The following is a 13354-nucleotide window of genomic DNA, read 5'->3' on the forward strand; positions in this document are numbered from 1 at the left end:
TGAGCAATCACGGACAACTTTTCAGATCAGCCTCAGCACCTGAGAACTGGTGTCATGGTCTGGGTTACAGGCAGTCGGAGTCCTGGCTTGGTACGTTGGGACCTGGGTAGAGGTTGGGAAGCAGGAATCAGCAGTTCAGGGTCAGCGGTCCAGGGGTCAGGAAGCCAAGAGTCCAAGGGTCAGGAAACCAGGAGTCAGGAAGCCAAAGCACAGCTAGGTGAGTAGCGTGTTGCTGTGGCAAAGAGCCAGAGGGAAATGCTGGTCTTATATACCCCTCTCAGCCCTTGCCCCCAGGTGCTATGAGTCTTCTGTCAAGCCTCACCTGTGCGGCAAACTCAGGAAGGCCCCAATCCTGGGAAGCCCTATCAGTCACAAGGCCCGCCTCCTGCACACACTCCTGACAACTGGTAAGTGGCCAATATATATCCTATTTCTAAAAGGGTTTCTGTTTGGTCATTATTTTTAGTTTTTTTCAATGTGTCTGTGCAATGTGTGAACACTTGCAAATGTCAATGTGGTAACAGAAAGTGTGAATCATAAGACTTTCAGAAAAATTGACCAAAGATAGATAGATAGATAGATAGATAGATAGATAGATAGATAGATAATACTTTATTTGGCTATAAGCCTACAAGGTAAAACAAATCAATAGATAAAAATAGCATTTTACAATCTAAAATATCAACTAAAATATTTCAACGCAGAATCTCCATCACACTATTCAGATGTACCGTATTATGACCTTGAAGATAAAGATGGTGCATAGAGTTTACTAGATTTTTAGTAGTCATGCAGCATTCCATGAAGTCTTTTATATGAAAGAACTGAAATCAGGAATCTGGCAACCTGTAATGTTCTATAAGAGTCAATGTCCAAAGAAGCTCAGGCTTTAGCTGGAAAGAGAGATGAGGATGATTTCAAAGAGGCATTGTATCTTTTTATTGCATATTGAAGGGCACATCACTCAACACTGGCAACCACCGGATTCACACTTGTTGTTGTTTAGTTGTTTAGTCATGTCCGACTCTTCGTGACCCCCTGGACCAGAGCATGCCAGGCACTCCTGTCTTCCACTGCCTCCCGCAGTTTGGTCAAACTCATGCTGGTAGCTTCGAGAACACCATCCAACCATCTCGTCCTCTGTCGTCCCCTTCTACTTGTGCCCTCCATCTTTCCCAACATCAGGATCTTTTCCAGAGAGTCTTCTCTTCTCATGAGGTGGCCAAAGTATTGGAGCCTCAGCTTCACGATCTGTCCTTCCAGTGAGCACTCAGGGCTGATATCCTTAAGAATGGATAGGTTTGATCTTCTTGCAGTTCATGGGACTCTCAAGAGTCTCCTCCAGCACCATAATTCAAAAGCATCAAGTCTTCGGCGATCAGCCTTCTTTATGGTCCAGCTCTCACTTCCATACATCACTAGGATTCACACTTACAGCTCAGGAATAATGTTTCCCAGTTTAACCATTATATATAGGGAGGGGAGAGGGATATCTGTTGTGGGAGGGGATAAATTTATGTGTACTTTATCTCATTTATTTCTTTTTAACTATTAGATGTTCTTTCTTGTTCAGTTCAGGTCTCACCACAATGATGTAGCATTTAGGGGTAAAGATGCAGCCCAGTAACCCAGCACTGGAAGCCAGTATGGAGAAGATCTCCACCACCACCATGTCTTTTCCTCTTGTGCTCAGGTAAGTTGGAATGAAGGTCAGCCAAACACTGCAGAAGACCAACATGCTGAAGGTGATGAACTTGGCTTCATTAAAGCTGTCAGGTAACTTCCTGGCTACGAAAGCTACAGTGAAACAAACAATGGCCAGGAAGCCCATAAACCCCAAGACACAGTAGAACATAGTGACTGACCCTTCATTACATAAGAGTACAATTTGATCCATCATTGTATGTGTATCTCTATCTGGAAAGGGGGGAAACATCGCCAGCCAGAGAGCACAGATCCCCACTTGGATGTTTGAGCAGGACAGAATGATGGAATAAGCCAATCGTTTCCCCACCCATTTCCTCATCTTAGATCCTGGTTTGGTGGCCATGAAGGCTAAAAGCACAGATGCAGTTTTGGCCAGGATACTAGAGATGGACACACAGAAGATGATACCAAAAGCAGTTTGTCGGAGAAGGCAAGTCACCTTATTAGGTTTTCCAATGAACATCAAGGAGCAGAGGAAGCAGAAGAGGAGGGAGATGAGGAGAATGTAGGTGAGACTTCTGTTGTTGGCTTTGACTATGGCAGTGTCCCGGTGCTTAATGAAGATGCCGAGCACCACAGCTGTGAGCAGAGACAACAATAGTGCAGAGGAAGTTGAAACAATGGCCAAAGTGTCACCAAATGCCAGGAAGTTTGGCATCTTAGGAATGCATTGATCCTGGCCTCCGTTTGGATATTGGTCTTCCGGACAACTGACACATGTTTCTTCATCTGAAAAAGAATGCATGATAATGTAAGAACCAGAATGATTCATGCTCAAGAACAGAAGCCTACCTTGTGTTTTTACTCATGGAGTGTTTCAAATTCTTCTGCCCAAAGTGCATCAAGTAGAAATGTCATGAATCATATCTGGTTTGAAATATAGTTTTCTTCTGGTGTTCAACAAAGTTAGTCTTAAAATAAAAAGCACTGTTAAGTGAAATGATACAACCATTCTGGCAGTAGTTCAAAATTGTAGGAGTCAACAAAGAAAAGTGTATTGGGACTGTCACACTGAACTCTCCACAAACTGCCTCATTTTCATTTAAAAAAACCCCAACAGTCTGATTTATCTCTGATGTTTTTATTTCATGGCCATCTAGTCTGACTTTTGTAGTTTTAATAAGATGTACAAAACACACTTTGCTTTCAAAGTATCTGAAAATTATTTTTTATTATCCTTAATAAAGAAAAATTTAAGTAGACATGGAAATAACTGAAGTATGTGCTGTATGCCCCAGACTCAAATTACGGTCGGGAAGGAAGTGATTTTGCAATCAGTGTTTATTTAGGGACAAGAAGAAAGTCTGACTAAGGGTCATTTTTTGCTGCACAGAAAAAGAGATCACAGGATGCAAATAGAAATAACACCAGATTCAAAATGCATAGAACATAAACTAAATATGAATTGGAGGTAAAAATAAAAAAATTGTTGATAATTAATCTAATTTCTAATAATATTTTAATTCAAAATGTGTCTTAATATTATGTTGAAATAGTAAGGCTTAAGATAAGCATTGGGAACAGTATGCCTGGGGTTGAAATGTGATTCCCCATCCCTTTCTTGACCTTGGGACTCTGTCCAGGCCATGCTCCTTGCCCAGTCCTTTTGTGTGGCTGGAATGTGTTGTCAAACTGTGATGCTGCCTCTTTCTTGTGTAGTTGGCCAATTGACAGGTGCCTGGCATAGTTTGTGTGCAAAGCTAGGCATTTAATATGGCCTGAAATTAACGCACGGTGCATAGATCATAACCATTTGACTACTGTCTCTGTCCCTACCCAACAGTAGCCTGTTTTCCTAAAAGGTTGAATTTGGGCTGAAGAAGTATCTCCTCCCAAGCCTTAAAATATTACAAGCCCACATTTTGATTTCAAGTAGCCATGTATTTCTTCTTGTTGTTTCCTTTTTTTTTCTTTTGGACCTAAATATTCTGGGTTGTTTTCAATATAGTGTTCAGAAGATCATTCCATCACTGCAAGCATGACTTCTTGTCCAACAGATTAATCTCCCTCTGCTTTCCCTGCACACTGTTCAAGGGGGATCCAGACCTCCAGATCAGTTTTTTGGGAGAGTTCAGGGGGCAAATGGGGACAGAAGAGGGGGAAGTTTCCTTGCACTTGTGGCAATCATTGCTTCCACTACCACAATGATTTAGTTGAATATGATTCTCCTCTTATATCCCATAGTATACAGTGGTGCCCCGCAAGACGAACGCCTCGGAAGACGAAAAACTCGCTAGACAAAGGAGTTTTTCGGTTTTTTAGCCGCTTCGCAAGACGCATCTCCCTATGGGCTTGCTTCGCAAAACGAAGCTTACCCCGCAAGCTCCGGGGATAGCAGGGAAGCGCAGCGCGTCTTCCCCGCTGTCCCCGGACCTCTTTTGAAGCAAGGGGCGGCGGGGAGAAGATCGCTTCTCCCCATTGCCAGCCCTGCAATCTCCAGGGACAGAGGGGAAGGCGCGCACGATTCTCCCCGCTGCCCCTTCCCTTGCTTTAAAACAGGTCCGGGGACAGAGGGGAAGGCCTTCCCCTCTGTCCCCGGACGGTCTCCATAGGAACACATTGATTGATTTTCAATGCATTCCTATGGGAAACTGTGCTTCGCAAGACGAAAAACTCGCAAGAAGAAAAAACTTGCGGAACGAATTAATTTCGTCTTGCGAAGCACCACTGTACTTCCTTTTCTTGTCAATGTATTATGTCCTTCCTGTTCTTGTACACATAACAAGTTCCCATCTTTCCTCCAATGGGTATGGCAATCAGTTCATATTCCTATACTCCTACCTACATTGTGGTGCTCAAAATCTTTTCCAAAAACTCTCAGTGTATGCATGATGTTGCATGCCTAACTCACCTACAGAAAACTAAGAGACTTAGAGAGTGATTAGGTAGGCCTTCCCTGTCATATCAATGTGAGGGCTATGAAGGGTAAAACTAGCCATGATCTCTGGTGCAGGGATGGTTGACTGGATGAGACAGAGAAGGAAGACCAAACCTCCACTTCATTGTTCTGACAGGGCACTGGTACTAGAAGGTGGGAGTTTCGTTTTACGTTCAGGTTAAACCGTTGTAGATGCCTCCAGAGATGTTTACAAAATAGTTGTTCATTGGAAACCCCAGAAATCTCTCAAGCTCTTCATTTTCGAATATGACTTCAAACATCATCTTTAGCCTTTGTTCCACAATTACAGCTACTCAAAGTTCCATTCATGCATTCAAGATCATGAGTCCAATGCCTGCGCTATCAGAGATATCTGAGAACTTAATGTATCATTCACTGAGCTGTTGATATATTCCTTGGTATGATTATAACAAAATATCAATTAGATTGTTGTGTCTATGTAAAAGTGGGGATCCATGCATAATGCCATAATTTCAAAATGGCCACTATGTTAATGAGAATGAACTTGCAAAAGAGTTGCCCACATTTTACTTCGATAAAATGCATCGCTTGATCTTTTACGACATAGCATATCCTACCCTTCTCATTTGAGATCATCCCATCAGGACAAGGAGCACAAGCATAGCAGCAAAAGGTTTTCCCCTCCTCCTTTTTCTTCCCATAACCAGGGCGGCAGAAGTCATTACATACTGAAAGAGGTGGCACCTGCCCAAATGTATAGGAACGGTTTAGCTTGAATTCATCTTTTTTCATATTCTATCAGATAATCGACCAGAAAACAGGAGGGCAAGTGAAACAGAATGCAAAAGCTGTAAGTACACAGATATACAATAAGTAGTAGGAATATCTGCCCTGTTAAGTATCATACAAAGACAGATTCAAATTTGCATACTTAGCCTGATCAGTGAATCAAATGGTTTAACATTCAATCTTGCATCACTAACTAGAGATTTGCCTCAGGGATTTCACACAGTCACAAAACAGTCAGTATTATGCATTATCTGAAAGCCAAGGACTCTCTTTGGTTAAAGATGTGCTGACTTAATGCCTCTAAATATTGCATTTTTCATCATAATGGTTTATTTAAGAATCAGTTATGTGTGTATAGGAAAAAGTAGTTTATAAAATGATGCCTTGCCTTCGGTGAAATACTCAACCTCCATATATCAATTTACCCTCTAATAAAACATTTTATCCTATTTGTATTACAGTGATACCTTGGTTTACAACCATAATCCGTTGCGGAGGTCCAGTTGTAAACCAAAACAGGTTGTAACCCAAGGTGTGCTTTCGCCAATGGGGCCTCCCCCCCCCAAAAAATTGGTTGTAATCCAAAAACATTTTTAACTGATTGGTTCAAAATTGGGAAAGGAGTACAACAAGGCTGTATATTGTCTCCTCACCTGAGTCAAGCCTCGGTGCCATTCAATTCTGTCCTCATCAATGGTGAGCTCTTTGCCAGGAGGATCCAGCCTCCCTACTTGGACTCTGACATACGATTTATTTGGGAACGTGACCAAGTTTGTAATGTCAAATCCGGCTGCTAATTCTCCATGCTCATCCAGTGCAATTTCATCTCCAACAGTGTTGTTGAATGAGATCTTGTGAAGGATTGAGTGGAGCTGGGTGGAAAGAGAACGAGGAGCTGAAGGTCATTTTCCTATATGGCTACAAGTCATTACAATTCATCATGGATAGTAATCTACTTGCAGAAGCAGCAAGGGAGTAACAAATCATGAAAGGGTATAAAATTCAACTGTGGTGGGTGCTGCAGAGTACTTGCAAAATGATACATGGCGTAGAAATAAATCTGGAAAATCATGGTTATATGGGATCAGTATTTCGAAGAAGACTTAGGAAAACTGAGAAAATAAAAGCTTGATAGAAATATCCTGTAGATCAGGAACCTGGTTGGTCACACCATGGATATTGGATCCAGGAAATTGTCCAGAACCTATATAAGGACAGTTGACATTGGAGATGAGGAAACATTACCTGCCAGGGCCCCACATTCTGAGGAACCATTCTGTTGCTGGACTCCCTTGCACTGCCTTTCAGCCCAGCTGACTGCAAGATATGCAAGGCATGGGCCAAAGCATAGGCGGCGTTATAAATGCTGTAGCTGTGGCCAGTCATGCTCATTTCAAAATAAGGGGCAGGAAGGCTCTCTAGCATCTCCTCTCCAGTACATCTGCCGTAGATGAATGCAGACACAGCTGATGAGTTGGATAATGAGCAACTGAATGCTTGCTCCCAGAAATATTTGATAAATCCATCTTCATTTTCCCATGAAGGATTTACAAGCTGAAGAAACTTTGGGAAGTCTTCTATTTCCTTTGAGTGAATTGTGAAGGAGATAGCGCCATGGAACATATGCCTGTCCATATCAGTAATCGTCTGAATGGGGTATAATGTGAAATCTATTTGGGCTGTTGTAATCCACACTTTTGCTGTAGAGAGCCTCTTATTTTGCAGAAATAGTATTTGACTTATCTTGATTCCCCCTATAACTGCTCCCAACCATGTAATAGAGGCACTTTCTCCATATATAACAACTGCATTGGCGTTGCTCTGCATGAATACTGGCAAAGTACTTTGTTTGTGGTAGAGCATCTCCTGTATGCTGTCAGAGAGGCGCAGGTGCGTTTGAGCTCTTTCTGTGAATGCTGAACAGATTCCATTCTGCAAAAGCATTTCCTCCATGGTCTGTAGGAATCGGTCTCCACCTTCATTATCTATAGCATAGAGCCCAACCCATTTCCACTTGAAGTGCAGAAGCAACTGAATAATTCCTCGGTATTGCAGGGCTTCACTGGGTACCATGCGGTAAAAGGAAGGGAACTTGATTTGATTCTTCACTGCTGGCTCAAATGAGCCATATGAAATCTTTAAAAAAAAGTAAGAGTTGGAAGAGGAGATAATTATTTCCCCAGATTTCAAATTAGTGCAATTCTATACAGGCAGTGGCATTCTATACAGCAGTGGAACAGACTTCCACAAAAGGTGGTGGACTCTCCTTCCCTGGAGGGTTTTAAGCAGAGGTTGGGTGGCCATCTGTCATGGATGCTTCAGCTGAGATTTCTGTATTGCAGGGAGTTGGACTGGATGACCCTTGGGGTCCCTTCAAACTCTAAGATTCTATGATTCTATGCCCAATTTCCTTCTGTTCGGACAGGTTCCTCCACCTTTTACTCACACTAAGAAAACTACACAACCCTCTTAATGTAGACATTCCTGACACTCTTGACAATTTTGGTCAACATACACTCTAAATAGCAACACCCTAGAGGTCCCGGGCCCTAAAGAAGTCAGATTAGCATCAACCAGAGCCAGGGCTTTTTCAACACTGGCTCCAGCCTGGTGGAATGCTCTGTCTCATGAGACCAGGGCCCCGCGGGATCTGATTTCTTTCCCCAGAGCCTTTAAGACTCTGTAAGAGTTGTTCCGCCTGGCCTTTGCCTTGGAATCAACTTGATCCCCTCCCCCTCTATCCTTTTTCCTTTCTCCTTCTGTGATGGAACTCCTATTTGGGGACTTCCCTGGCTTTTTTCTGGCCCACGTAGTACCAGTCTGGATAGTTGGCCTTGGTGAAGACTTGACGTTTTCATCCCCCAAAAAAGTTATTTATTTGAGTTCCTACTGAAATGAGACTGCATTTTAATGTTGTATTTTAATCTTGTTTTTAAGTTGTATTTCAATCAATTGTTTTTATACATGGTGTTAGTCGCCCTAAGGGAGGCTTGGCTGAGGAGGGCAGGGTATAAATAAAATTTATTCTTATTCTTATTCTGAGATTTATATTGAAACCCGTTCCTTTCATTCTGAGCTAAGGAGAAAATTCCTGTTGTTGGGGGGGTTGGGGGGAGCATCAGCTTATAGACACTATGAGCCACCCTCTTTGAAGTCATTTACAAGTGGTTTGACTACAATCTGCTTTCCAGTAGACTTCAAAGGAATGAGTGTACGCGGAGGAAAGGCAGAGAGAAGGGGTGTTCTTCTGGCTTTGGGGTTCTAGGGTTCTTGAGATGGTGCTGCTGCAATTCCCCAAGGTGAACAGCCCCTCTCCTTCTATCACACCTCAAACAATTCTCCTCTCTACGAACGAAACACAAATCATTTTAGACCTACACACCTCTCATGCACATCTTTGGATAGTGATGAATGCAAATTTCAGTTCATTCTTCTTCCCATCACATCGTTCTATCTTTACACTTCATCAAATTACTGCTGGAAAGAGTAGAAGAGTGAATTATGGGGGGGGGGTGAGAGGAAAGCCCCTGAGCTCCAGTACTCAGATCCTACCTGTGGAATCTTGAAAAGACCCAAGATATCTGCCATGCAGGACGAAGTATCAGAACTAAGTCCTCCAATTACTCCTATTACATTTTCCTGGGTGCCACATTGGTAGTTAGGGACAAACTGGTGTGATTTAAAGAGCAAGTCCAAAGTGGTGCGGTAAGTCCTCCTTGAATCAGTATAGCTGTCGTAGATGTGGAACCCGAGGGTGACATTGGGCAAGATCCTGGGATTCTCATTGATCTCATCAACAGCAAACACCAGGGCAAGGATGTGTTGGTAGAACTTGGTCACCATGCTGCAGATAAAGGGACTTGCTGTTTCATGGTGGAATCAAGGCTTGTGCTTCAAAAGATTGTCTCATGGTCTTATAGCCACAACAACCTATATCTCACCCCCCCCCCCCAAGAGCTCAAAATCCCTTCTCCAGTTAATCCCTACAACAGCCCAGGGATGTAGGTTAGGCTGAGAGGCAGGCACTGGCCCAAGGTCACCCAGTGGAGATTCTAACCTTGGCCTCCCATGTCCCAGTCAGACACTCGCCACTACACCACACTGGCTCTCAGTGGTTTTAGACTTGTGCTTCCACCACAATTTCTGTGCAATGAGCTAGCCTAGCTTGGATGCACTAAGTCCCTGCCAATGAGTGAAGTAAGAACTTTGGGCTGAGGGCCTCACACCCATTCCTATCAAATGCTGTGCAGGATGAAACCAGTCCACGTCTCCCCTATTCAGGAAAGCCAGTTGTGGAGTCTGCAGCAGCTTCTCCCCTGGGGGGGGGCTGAGACTTTCTGAGACTGTCTTCTTTCTTCTCCATGATATGTGATATTTTCATTCCCCTTCCTGTACTTTGGGCAGGTATAGAAAAGTAAGAAGGCTAAAAAGCATTTAACAGGGTAGGATGGAATGTCCTGAGAGGTATTTAGTGGGTGAAGGAGACAGAAGGGACTGTGACAGGTAAGGACAGTCCCCTTCTTCCTCCCTCCCTCCCTCCATCGACTTTTCCTTTCCTGATCTCCCACTCCCACACATACCAGTCACTCATTCTGAAACCTCCCAATCACTGCCCAATCCTATGCATGTTTACTCATACATAAGTCCCGCTATTTACAGCAAAGCTTATGCTCAGGTAATGTATATAGAATTGCAGCAGTATTCTTGAGGGCTGGGGGTCATTCACCTGCTATGTTTCTTCTTTCAAATTTCATTTGGCTACAGAGAATAATTAATAGATTGACCATTGGTTTGACTCAATTTAAGGCAGCTTTCTATCATCCTCTTTCTTGAAACATGAGATGTGGCTCCAATTTGTCATCTCTCCAAAATTATGTGGACAAATATGTTTGAATGGGTGGAAATACTGGTGCAATGGAAAGCTTCCTCACAGTCCCCTTCTAAAATAGGCAGACTGAGCACCTATGTACCAGAGCCAGAATAGAGAGCAAATAGATAATATAAGGCTAATATTTCCAAATGTCCAATTACCAGTACAAGCACAGCCTAATTACGCATATGTTGGAGAATGTCCTTTTCTCAACCTTTAATATTTCTTTTAAAAACCAAATTAAAAAAGCAATTATTCATGCAGATATACAGAACTTCTCAATTAAAAATAAAAACATTTGCTTACAGTGGGAACTTAATCAGGGAGTGTTGAGGAGGGTATTGGTTGAAGGAAACTTTGGAGAACACAGGATTTGACAGCTGAGACACTATCCCACTGATGAGGAAATCACCCGACTGGTGCCACTCATGTGGAACATCTTCGGGATTATTTCTGGTGCACTTAGCAGCATGCACATAGCACACCATGTTCGGAAGCAGCAGAATCAGAAGCAGCAACATCCCAATACATGTGCAAATTCCTTTCTCTGTGTGTATAAAACAAGCCACTGCCCTGATTGAAAGATGGTTTAGATTGCTGAAGACTCTGGGAATGTAATTCTCACATGGACTTATTACCTTTGCCTAACCATTAAGCTCAGCAGTTTTTCAGAGGTGAGTCTTCGATTCTAATTGAAAACACAAAATTCAGACTTGCCCTATACATGGGGGTGGGTAGAGGAATTATCCAAATGATAGAGACCTGCCTCTCTCTTCCCCCTAATCTTAGCTGTCTGCGGAACCTTGGGTTTCCTTATCATCATTTCAGTCTTTTTATCAATACCTTTTCGTACTGACTTCTAGAAGGCTACTGGCACTCTGGGCAGATTATAGACATTTTGATAATTGCAGAGTAGATAATGATTCTGCAGTGTTTTTGGATACTGTTATGCATCAACAGGAGCAAAACTCCTGCCAGAAAAATATTTGTCAGATCATGGAATTTTACCTAAAAGATAATCTAGTCCAACTCTGCCACACAGTCCTGCAAAGCTGGCTATCCATCATCTGCTTAGAAACTTTTAATGAAGGGGGTTCTACTAGCATGCAAGACCACCTGTCCCCTTATGAAACAGCTCACACTGTTAGAAAGAATTACTCTCTAAGGTCTCAGAATTTCACAATTCAGCAGATCTGCCTGATCCCGTCTAGCTGCACCAGCATGCTAGATTTAGGGGGATTTAGGCTGAGCTACAATGACTCCAAATATTGAATCTATGAGGAAGCAGAGCATGCTTGGGATAAAAATGCCAGTGCTACAATTCATCCCCCCGCCCTTAGGACAAAACATTAAACATCAATATAAAAATAATAATTCTTAGTGAGGAATATTCTATGTGAGAAAAATAATAATAAAATAATTCATTTTTAATCACTTATTTGCAAAAATTAATGCTTTCTCTGCTAATTCAATCCCCTGCATTCTGTGCCCCCTGCAATATTGAATGGACAACCTATGCTGTGCAGCACTTCTTTGTGGGTTTTGGGAACAGGGAGACTATTCCAAACTATGTCCACATGTGGGGAGAATGGGCTTGGACCCACTGCTAGCCCCACTAGACCTATTTTAGATGGTGAATATGATCAACATAGGTTCATTGTTTTCAATGGAGTCACTCCGAATCAAACTTAGTTGTGTACAACCCATAGGGAATGCAGCTCCCCTTCAGATACCACACGTCATTGCAGCAATTTCTGAGCCGTTCTATGCATGGCATTCTTCTTGATGTATATGGAAAACTCTCCACCAGCACTGTTTCACTAGGGCCACAAATGAAAATGAATAAAAAAGGGCAGAGAGGTCTCATCAGGGTTAGGAAGGGTGTTGTGTACAGAAAAATCCCTCAGTGTCTGCGAGTATCATAATGGGCTCAATGAAAGCCAATAGGCGGAAGCCAAAAAACTGAGAAGACAGAAGTAGCTGTGGTTTGCTTGTTCCTGTGTCCAGGAATGAGATAGGCAGCCTGTTCTGGAAGAGATCTCACTCATTCTGAAGGACTGGGTTTCTACTCCAGAGGTACTACATGATTCGATCTTGTCTTGCTTCTTATTATTCAGTTCTGGCCACAAGATAATTAAGAAACATTTAGGGGATAAGATACAGCTCAGTATCCCAGCACTGGAGGCCAAGATGGAGAAGATCTCCACAGCCACCACGTTTTTTCCTTTGGTGCTTAGATGAACTCATGTACTGTAGTACTCTACAAAAGAAAAGAAGTTGCTTTTTGTTCAGATCTCAGCAAGATTCTCCTGATTGGGATGGCAAGATATTTATTATGAGTTAAATATATCTGTTCCCATGCATATTTGAAAAAATTCTGAATTAATTTTAATATATTAAGGCAGGGTCAAAATGTATCCAATGGATGAGTTTGCATCCCTTATCACTCTTCCCAATCTACTCAAGTAAATCTAACAGGACTATTGAACAACTATTATCAGCAGGCAAAGGGGATTTTATATTATGATGTGGAATATTGGATGTGTAGATGCGAAATTATATGCCAGTTAAAAACCTCACAAAATGCCCCTTCTGGTTTCACAGTTTCACAGGATTGTCAAGATCATGGAGAGTAGTGGAAACGAATGAGATGCCATGCGTGTGGATAAATCATGGTTGATTGAGATATGATGAACCAGGACCAAAGTTCAGAAAATATGGGACTCAGTTTATATTAACTTCATGTTTTCAATTAATACATATCCAACTGACAATGATCTGGAAAGAAGTATTTCCAGTGACAAAGAATTGCCTGGATCAGTGAGTCACTCTTGTCAGTTCTTAATTCTTTATTCTAATTAGCTGCTCCCTGCTGTTCAGCTTAGGCCTCAGTAAAATGACATAGCATTTGGGGGAAAAGATGCAACCCAGTAACCCAAAACTGGAGGCCAAGATGGAGAAGATCTCCACAGCCGCCATATATTTGCCCTTGGTGCTCAAGTAGGTTGGAATAAAGGACAACCACACACTGCAAAACACCAACATGCTGAAAGTGATGAATTTGGCTTCATTGAAACTATCAGGCAACTTTCTAGCTAGGAAAGCCACCGTGAAGCTCACAATGGCCA

At 42.4% G+C, this 13354-nt stretch overlaps 1 protein-coding gene and 1 long non-coding RNA gene across 4 annotated transcripts in view; one reads left to right on the plus strand and one right to left on the minus strand.

Moving 5' to 3' along the window:
• The window catches only part of LOC310834283, a 285003-nt gene that overhangs the window by 124324 nt on the left and 147325 nt on the right, over nt 1–13354 (plus strand). The window lies entirely within an intron of this gene.
• Nucleotides 1142–9199, minus strand: LOC310834438 (vomeronasal type-2 receptor 26-like; the record flags this gene model as incomplete). The annotated part of the gene is made up of 4 exons (XM_083717925.1): nt 1142–2511; nt 5185–5311; nt 6602–7492; nt 8909–9199. The coding sequence occupies 4 exons, from the start codon at nt 9197–9199 to the stop codon at nt 1535–1537; spliced, it is 2286 nt and encodes a 761-aa protein (XP_083574051.1). The 3' UTR covers nt 1142–1534.

The sequence above is a fragment of the Podarcis gaigeae genome (genome assembly GCF_964106915.1).
Source record: "Podarcis gaigeae genome assembly, chromosome: 16".
Lineage (NCBI taxonomy): Eukaryota > Metazoa > Chordata > Lepidosauria > Squamata > Lacertidae > Podarcis > Podarcis gaigeae.